Source organism: Rhodnius prolixus, unplaced genomic scaffold (assembly GCF_049639745.1).
Source record: "Rhodnius prolixus isolate KJV_2025 unplaced genomic scaffold, Rpr scaffold_2, whole genome shotgun sequence".
Classification (NCBI taxonomy): domain Eukaryota; kingdom Metazoa; phylum Arthropoda; class Insecta; order Hemiptera; family Reduviidae; genus Rhodnius; species Rhodnius prolixus.
This window is the reverse complement of record NW_027411592.1, coordinates 19,852,340-19,862,675: the sequence shown is the minus strand read 5'-3', so window position 1 is coordinate 19,862,675 and position 10,336 is coordinate 19,852,340. Positions and strand designations below refer to the sequence as shown.

Below are 10,336 nucleotides of genomic sequence, written 5' to 3'. Positions count from 1 at the left end.
TTGTAAATAAATAGTTATTATTTTTATTATTAATTTGATTTCACGATTATAAATTACTACACATCATTTTAACTAACTATCACATAATTTACTGTATTGTGCTATTACAAGTTCAAAAACTATCATCAGTTTAAATTACAATGGTTCCAATATAATAAATCTCCCATTTTATTTTATTTCATTCGTTCCTTCATATTATTTTTCAAATTTTATTTTCACTAAAGTCAAAACTCGTTATAATGACCTAATATGTAAGAAATATACATACATATAAGAATATAAATAGCTTGATTGTGTATATATAGGTCCCAATAAAATTATCTAAACATTCTACACATTAAATAGATAATTAATATGCTTAATAATTACTTTATAATAATAATACATTGCACTTTATTTTGTTTTATATAATATAATTTTACAAATTATGAAATTTGTTTTGTATCCACCTCTTTTCTATTGATTTCTTTTTTAATAATTATATTAAAGAAATATAGGCATGTCACTGAAAAAAAATAATGTAACGACTTTTACTAATTTATTTAGGCCTGCTCTTGTAATAACAAAAAAAAACAAAACAACGGAAGTATGGTTGATGATCAAAATATTTATTCTACCTTTGCTTAATTCATACCTTTTTCACTTTAAAATGTTTTTTCTTAAATATTGTGCTGGTCACTTCAGGGCTTGGTGGTCATTACCGGTTTCTACATTTCTTCTAAATTTTTACAATCAGTTTATTAAAAGTTTAATATTAAAATATATCTCCCAAAAACTCTAGGCTACATGATTTTAATTGAAATTCTGCTTAACTTTTAAAGTTGTTGCTAATTTAATTATTGTTTTTATTTAACTTAATATAAAAATTAAATAAATGAATTGTTATACATGAATTTTTGTATTACAATAAATCCTAGAGAATTCCTCTGTTTCGTTTTATTTATTTATCAGAAATAAGATGAAAAAATAATTTTGGTCTTTAAAATATTTACAGAATGAATACATTTTTCATGGATATTTTGAAAGTATTTATTATTATTATTTCATAATTATTCCCTAATATGGTCAAATTATTTTCATCCAAAATTACTTTTAATTTGAAGTTCAAAAAAAGATATTGTTTTGCTTTTCATTGAATTAATAAAAAAGGACTTTGTTCATTTTAATACTGATGGTCGGCTGTACTTCACATTACTAATTTCATTAAAATTGTACGCAGCAGCTTTTCCATATTGTCTTTAAGACCAATAACGGCTGCCACCAGATCTTCTTCCTTATAGAATTCCTTTAATTTTTTTGGTTCAGTTTTATGACCAAATTTATTTCGCGGGACCTTCCTTACCAAATAGTTCAAACTGCAGCTGGAGTCCACAGAGTCGGCTGAAACACATATTTGTAAATGGTGATTTCGCCTCTATGGAAAGGCCTTAGCTACTTAGCGACTACCGAATTGCTGCGCAGCATCTATTTCCAGCCGCATCTGTGGAAATGGTGCTGAATGTCTTTTACAACCTCGTACCTACTTCTAGAGGGGTCCCAAGTATTTTAATTAGGGAACACTGGTTTTAAAACAATGGTTTTTAAGTCCTGACTCCCAAATATTCTCATTCTTTTCGTGCTAACTATTTACTTTGCATTTTCCTTTCTGCTACATCGCAGAATCCCGAACTCTGCTTTAACTTGCTCTAAAACTCTGAAGTTACATTGTGATAAGTTACTGCTATATCGTCCGTATAAGCGAGACACTGCAGTGTGAAGCTAAAGATGATGCACAAAACTCATTTGATTAACATTTAGCAGCACTTAAGCCCAATATTACGAATAACGTATTCAATAGGGTAACTGCACTGTACACATAAGCAGAGATTATACAAACATTTCTTCTCTTTCCTACGTTATTCAACCATAATTACTGCAATATTAATGACTAACTCGGCCATAAGTATTCCATATATCAGTGCTGGACAGGCTAATTTTTGAGAATGCTTACTTGAAGTATTCAGTAAATTAAAACGAAGAAGCGAAGTATCTTAGCGGGGGAACTTGATAAGGCCACTCTGCAGAACCTAATGAACTCTTATCTCACAGAAGTCTGACATTTCTAGGAGACCCAGAAATTTAATGTTCAAGAGTGCTGCCCTCAGAATATGTAAGTACTGAAGTTAAACATGTCTTACTCGTGGAGGTTCCCGAAGTTCCAGAAATTCAGAAGGGGTTATTAGACCCCTCAACCATTAATATTCTAATCTTTATTATTGTTGTTTTCTTTGTGTGCCATATTTCCTTTTTTTTTAAATCAATATTTCAAACAACAATTTGTTGCGTTGACACTTTCTTCCCACTCAAATAATAATTAAGCTGTGTGCTAGTACCTATTTCTTATTAAATCAGTTCGCTGAAGTAAGTTAAAACAATTTACTTGTGTCATTTTCAGTGGAAGATATCTTTTCTAGATTTATTAATCTTTTCTGCTTTGTGGGATTTGAAATTCATAACTACAAATAATACTAATCAATTGTAAATATTTTTTGAGAATAGTAAACTCGGTACTAAGATAACTGCTAAACGGGCGGTTTAACGGTAGCAACTAATTGACCGTTTCGTTAAAAATTTGAGATGTTAGACTTTAATTATTCTTTAAGAACTTCAAAATGAATGCTTTGATCCCATATATAATTTTAGAATAGTTTAACAAAACTTGCGATAGGAGATGGTCAAATTGCCTCGAAGTTATCTTGAGAGGAAACCGAAAAACAAAATAGAACATGTTTATCAACATTTCAGGAAAAAGAAAGTAGATTCCGTTGTTTTGATAGTGAATAGCAGTCATTTTTTGGATTACCACATTTCGGTTTTTTGTTTGTCATGAATTTATTATCTCAACAAGAAAGTTTGTATGAACTTTCAATTTTTATAATATTACTAAAGTAATCTAATCATAATTAATTGAACATATTAATTTCTTAGTTTCCTTAAAATTACTAAAAGCTTCTAAAATCTGTTTTACTACATTAATCATTTCCAATTCAAAATGATTTTGCTATGTGATCATAAATCTGTTTAATTCAAACTCAACTAATTGATATTTTTAGTTTTCTCATTGTTCATTTAAATACAATTTAATGAAAGATCTTGGTAATCTGTTTCCAGAATTCTCAAATAAGAAATGTTGTGCACACATTTGACTACTGATTTTTGCTTTGTTTCTACAAATGAAATAATATATAATTATTTAATTCACGTTATCTAAACTTAGGGTTAATCATACAGTATTGTTTCTTTTTTTTTCTGTAATACAATCAATAAATATTCAGAGGAAGTCGCTACAATTCATTTTGTAAATTGAATTCATTATACAAATAAATATATTTAATATAATATAGGTATATATTAAATCTTAAGTATAAATATATGTATATACGTATATATTATTGATATTAATATATAATTTATGAAATATTTTACAAGAAATTTAAAGTATTTTAATGTATATAAGTAAATAAAATGATATGTAAATAAAGCATAATAATAGGGGGTTTGAAGCGAGGATTTCTTCTTCTCATTTTTCTGTATTGTTGTTATTATTATAATTATTGATAAGTATTGTCGAGCTAGAACACATCCACATCAAACATGTCTAAGGATTGTTGTTCTAATGAATGAAATTGTTCTGGGCTTGTACAATCCTTAGGGGAGCAAGTTACTCTTGCGCCGGTATCACATTGACATTGCAAGCAGGTGCCAGTCTCTCTAGGTAGTATTTCACCAACTTTGTATTCAATACCTAAAACAAAAATATATTTAATTTTGTGTGCTAAATAAATTTTTTTTCCCCAAATTGATAAGAAAATGAATTTAATAACATTCTCTCTGATTTACAAGGTAAGATATTTATTTTCAAGAATATCTACATAGCAGTCATTAATTTTAAACAATTTAAAGATGTCTATTAATAGATACAACTTCTATTAGTATTGAGCCACAATAAAACAGTGTGCGGGCTGAATTTAGAAATTGTTCTTACAAATTGAAGATCTGCCGTTAAATTCAATGTGGAATGAGTTGTCCCATATTAAGTATATGGAATAAAATGCGTATTATAGTCTGTAATGAAGAAGGCTGCCCTGATACAAGACGGGCCTCAAAAGCCTCTGTGCTTCTCTAAAACGGTTGTAGGCCCGCCTTATTTAAAATAATTATTAAATTCCTAATATCTAATAAATGAAGCTAAAAAAAAACCTACCTGAATACAGTTTCCAAATAATATAATTAAACGTTCTTATCTAGATAAAATGTACGTAATAGGTATAATATACATTTAGGAAGGATGAGGAAAACTTATTTATTGAAATATTATTGAACTTTAGGAAGATTTAATTCTAATGTTGCTTTTTTTTTATTTCCTAAGATTGGCTTTTAAAAGTGGATTGTTTCATCTTAAGCACTTCGTAGCAAAAGTAGTCAAAGATGTTTATTTTCGGTTGTAAAAATCAAAGTAATTTTAAAAAGCAAAAATGTTCAGTTGTTCATTTATTTTAGAATATTTCCCAAGTTTAACGAATTTTGTAAACCAATTTAATTTGGTTTTAGAGTAAAGTGATAGGACCAGTTTCTCGTCCAAAAGAGGCGGGTCAAAACGGAGGCGAGACACAAGTTAGACGATGGTATAAAATGGTTGGTCGGGTTTTGCATAATGCATGATCTTCTTTGCTCAATAACATTATAATAATTCGCTGAGTAAGTCGAATGTCAGCTGTATTATGCAAACCGCTATTAATCAATATTCATGCTAGGCTCTTTTCACGTTTACATTTAACACAAATTCTTTTTGTTTTCTTTTGTTTATCTCATAATTAAACTAAATGTACATTTACAAATTTAAATTAATTACTTTTCTAAATAATAATTGAAGTATTAAATTTTATAAAGCAGGATGGAAGCTTTATGAAGAACTTTAATGAGAAACAGCGAAGCATATGGGGCCTATAATTTTCAGCATTTTTTAATTTTTTTTTGCCTCACCTCTATCTAACCTGAACTTCTATTCTTGTAGTCGTATAAATATCCAGCTCAGCACCCTTTGAAGAGGAAAATCTGGCCAGAAATTCACTCGACTTGCTCTTGCTATTCTCAAGGTTTCAATTCATACATTTTCCGAATATTTGAAACATAATTTATTTTACTTTTTAACTTTATTTATGTTCACAACTGCAGTAAATTTCTGCAACCAGTGAAGCTGATACAGCATGTACGTATAAATTCGTGAGTAGCATGAGGGGAGAATTCACCTAATTCTCAAAGAAGAGCATTTCACTCTTGTACCCTGGCATTTACTTTAATAAAAAGATCACTTGGCTAACGGTCTTTAACCATCTTGGAGGATTTCCAGGTTAAGTTAGGAAACTAAAGGGTTAGGACGTGAGAAAATCGAGGCGTGGAACTAAGCGGAGCGGGACCGAAGGAGGTGTTATTTATTTATTTATTTACAAGACGGGCAATTACCCAGTTACAAAGAAATATAATTTAAAATAACATTTAATAATAACTCAATATATTATAATAATTATAGAATATACATATATACATATATAGAAATAAAATAGAAAAAAAAGAAAAAAGAATCAATATATAGGCATACTTTACTTAATAGATAAAAAATACTTCAAAATTTGTACTATAAAATATACTTTAAAAATAGAAACTTTACTCAATTAATAAATCTTAATAATATCACAAATAACCGGTAAGTTTTCCCCAGTACCAATCACCGCAAAATCAGCTATTTAACAAATGTTTCAACTCGATCATGTTGGTGTTGAATATATCAAAATCAGCGGGTAGATGATTAACTTAATCCGCAACTCTTGGAAAATAACTGAACTTACGATTATTAGTACTATGGCACACTTTAGAAAACACTTGTTTTTGTCTAGTACCGTTTGTTGGCACGTGAAAATTTAACAATGATAAAAGTTCAGGGCAGTTAATATTATTATTTAGAATTTTGAAAATAAAATTTAAGTCTGTGGCTTGTCTACGAAACTGTAAAGTACTCAAACCAGTAAATTCCATTACGTCATCGTACGGTACCTCCGTCATGGCTTTTGTCTCTCGAAACCAGAGCAATCTTAGAAATCTTCTTTGAAGTGATTCAAGTTTGTTGACGTAAGTTTTCTGATAAGGAAACCATAAAGCAGAGCAGTACTCAAGAATAGGTTGTTAGGCAAGCAATAAGAAAGCAGAACAGATTCCTACAACTTTCCCAAGAAAGCAATTTATCGTACGTTTCGAATTGCACGGTTATCTGCATCAGCATATACGATTTCTTAATATCGTATATTAAATAATGGCATGTTCGAATCATCAAGTCTGCAATTGATATCAGACCGGTGAAACTATGACCAGCGACATTTTGGCAGCAGCCCTGGTTTAACAGGAGTTTTTGATAATAATAATCGCTGTATGTTGTGTTTTGAAATCTGTCGAAGAAGAAAGGAAAGATCGTATTCTTAGATATCCCTTAGATTTAATTTACTGCTTAGAATTGTTTGCAGTTATAAAATCTTTAGTTGTTTTTAGAAAACCTAAGGCGGTAGATCCAAAATTGTTTTCGGAACATTGGTCTACTGGTCTGGAGAACTTTATATATGTATACCCTCTAATCACCTTCTCCAGATTAAAAGAAATCTAGAAAGTCGGTCATTGAGTTTCAACCTTCATTGTCAAACGAGAAATGATTAAAAGGTATTTGTAGAAATATTATGCTGGTACGGATAAGGAAGGGTAAGATTAGAGACTTTTTTCACTTTTTAAACATTTTTCGTTTGACGATAAAATTGAAACTAAATGACCGACTTTATGGTTTTCTGTTAGTTTGGAAAAAGTGATTAGAGGGCACGTATAAAGTTCTCCAGAACCAGATAATTTGTGCTGCAGATAAAGTCAACTGCTACTCTTTTAATATAAAAACCAGGGCATTAATTATTCAATAGAAACTTTCCAAAAATGAGAGAAAATATTAGAAACTAACCACAAGATTGGAAAGGGACAGAATCACGATGTGTGAAATGAATAATGTCCTTCCCAGTTTCTATATTAGAAGCTGGCCTGAATAAGGGTTGTTTTGTAACAATAATTCTATCCCTTTCCAATCTAGTTAGTTTCTAATTTTTACTCTCGTTTTTGTAAAAGAGTCAATTGAATATAACCTACCCTAGTGTTTATTTTAAAAGCACCCTTTTTAGCAGTTAAAATCATCACAAAACACTCTCCTTGCTATTTGAGATGCGAGTTTCTAATTTTCCCTGGCTTTTCTCAATTTGTGAATTGAATAATGTCTACCTTATTTTTACATTTAGAGGAATCTTAAATATCGATTTTCTTTGTCTCAAAACACTTATTCCTTTTCTATTCCAGATGTTGGTTTGTAATAAGTCCCTCATGTTTGCAATGTGAGAATTGAATAATGCCTATACCAGTTTTTATAAGTAAAAGGTGGCCTAAATAGTAGTTATCTTTATCACAATACACTTTATTCCTTTTCCAATCTAAATGTTTGTTTCTAATTTTTCCGTGGGTTCCTCAATGTGAGCATAGAATAATGTCTACTTCAGTTTTTATATGTAAAGGTGGCCTAAATGGCTGTTGTCTTGTACGAACTGCTTAATAGTTTTTTACTTTTCCATATTTTTTGCTATGAATCAAAAGAAAATGTTCAACCCATGTTCTAATGTTTACTGCCATTACGACGTAAGGCCCCCTAAGAAATTATTATTAGGTACTAATAACTCTAAAAATATTAGCAGGTTGAAGGGGTTTTTGCTTTCCTACGTAACATTAAGTAGTGTTCTGCTCTTACACCTACTAAAGGGAAGTATTATAATCTTTCAAATTAATACACGGATTCGATGCCATATTAGATGTGCCTTGATTTTCACTTCCTTGGTAATGCCTTTCACAATAATGTCTGCATCGAGAGAACTCTGCCTAGAGACAAGGAACATGCCAAGATTGAACATGGTAAAAGCTACGGGATCTCGTTTCCTTAAAACACAAGTGACTTCAAATAGTTCCGAAAGTTACATGACACTTTTGAATACTTACTACTAACCTTTTGAATGCTATCTTTTGTTAAGAGCGGCCGAATTCCACTTATATTTTTAGCTCTTCCCTTTGCACAGAGCAATAAGGTTATATTGTCAACACAACAGTATCTGGAAATTATACAATTTGATATTTAGGGAGTCAGAGATATTGCAATTTATGCTGATCTAAATCAATTGTCTAACAGCCTGTTAAATAGCTATAAATAACAATACTGCTGCATTAATAGTTATTGGTGGAATCTCCTGTTAGATAGAGGTGTGGTTCAGCCGGCTGGATTTCATATTCTGATAACTCTATATTTTCAAGCTGGGCGCTGTTAGCAGTTCCTAAAATTAGGGTTTCTTATCTTAAAAATGAAATACCGAAGATTATTAAAGATAAGACTATAAGTATTTCTTAAAAATATCAGGTTTTATTTGTTTTTTGCCTTAAGTACTTTTTTACCAAAGTTATTACAAAATATATAAATATATACCTACGTATACAGGGTGACCAAAGTTATATGCTCCACCCACTTTTTTTTTTAACGGCGGGAAATTTCGAAAAAATAAAAAACACGTATTTAATCATTTTTAGTCTAGTTTATTTTCAGAGATTGAACCATTTTTTGAAACCCCTGTTTCTCGAGATACAGCATCCAACTTTTGTTTTTCAAATGGAACATTATATTTTTTGTTGCATATTTTTATAGTATTTGAGCTCCTAAAAAAACAAAACAATAAAATTTGAAATCGGTTAGGTTTTTCAAAAGTTATGGTAATTTAAAATATGAAAAACAAATTTCAGTTTACTGTCAAAATTACGTTATTTTTTTTAAAGAATCTGTTCAAACTGGGTACAGTCAACGGATAGGCAAGCCAAAACTCTAGACTCCCACGCTTTGCTTGTAACAGCACTTACGGTGGCGAAGTCAAGATCTAGGCAGGCTAGATCGTGGCGAAGTCAAGATCTAGGCAGGCTAGATCGTGGCGAAGTCAAGATCTAGGCAGGCTAGATCGTGGCGAAGTCAAGATCTAGGCAGGCTAGATCGTGGCGAAGTCAAGATCTAGGCAGGCTAGATCGTGGCGAAGTCAAGATCTAGGCAGGCTAGAGTTATCCGACGTTCAGGATGTTTTTTCTACAAACGTTTGGTGTGGAGTTTTAGGAAATCATCTAATCGGCCCATACTTCTACAGAGAGAACTTAACTGGTGCAAGGTATCCAACTTTTTTTAAGAGACATTTTGCCAGTTCTGCTTGAAACTGTTCCTCTACAACGTCGGCTAGATATTTATTTTCAACAAGATGGTTGCCCGGCACATAATGCGAGAGTGGTTCGAGGTTACCTGGACAGAAATTTTCTTGAAAAGTGCTTAGGGACTCATTGTCCCATCCAATGGCCATCTCGATCTCCGGACTTAACTCAAATGGACTATTTTTTGTGGGGATACCTAAAAAAATAAAGTGTAAAGTATCCTTAATCCCGTGGCTTCAGTCGCTGATCTGAAACGTCGAATAACTCTAGCCTCCCAAGATCTTGACTTCGCCATCATAAGTGCTGCTACAAGCAAAGGCGTGGTAGTCCAGAGTTTTGGCTTGCCTATCCGTTGACTGTACCCAGTTTGAACAGATTCTTTTAAAAAAATAACGTAATTTTGACAGCAAACTGAAAATTGTTTTTCATATTTTAAATTACGATAACTTTTGAAAAACCTAACCGATTTCAAAAAAATTTTGTTGTTGTTTTTAGGAGCTCAAATTAGTTATATTTTTTGTTGCATATTTTTGTAGTCAAAAATATGCAACAAAAAATATAACGTTCCATTTGAAAAACAAAAGTTGGATGCTATATCTCGAGATACAGGGGTTTCAAAAAATGGTTCAATCTCTGAAAATAAACTAGACTAAAAATAATTAAATACGTGTTTTTTCTTTTTTCAAAATTTCCGGCCGTTTAAAAAAAAAGTGGGTGGAGCATATAACTCTGGTCACCCTGTATATTATATGTAATGTAATGCATTAAACAATTATATGTTTAACATTTGCTGGAGTTTTAAAAGATCTGAAGAACCAAACTCTATTTAGAATATCTATCAACACGAGCAAAGCTCATTTTTAATTTTTTAAATATAATACAAAAAAATCATATTTTTTTTATAATTAATTTTCACCATGATAACTGCTTTCCTTATCTATATATATAAAAATGAATGTGTGTCTGTTTGTTTGTTTGTACTCGATAGATTCAAAAA

The 10,336-nt window shown here is 30.9% G+C and overlaps 1 protein-coding gene across 1 annotated transcript in view; it reads right to left on the bottom strand.

The window, feature by feature from the left end:
• The window catches only part of LOC141449227 (uncharacterized), a 334,517-nt gene continuing 324,181 nt past the window's right edge, over nucleotides 1-10,336 (bottom strand). Inside the window, exon 5 of the mRNA XM_074118445.1 lies at nucleotides 1-3,784. Within this exon, the coding sequence (XP_073974546.1) occupies nucleotides 3,612-3,784 (173 nt within the window). The 3' untranslated portion in view covers nucleotides 1-3,611. The remainder of the gene's footprint in view (nucleotides 3,785-10,336) is intronic.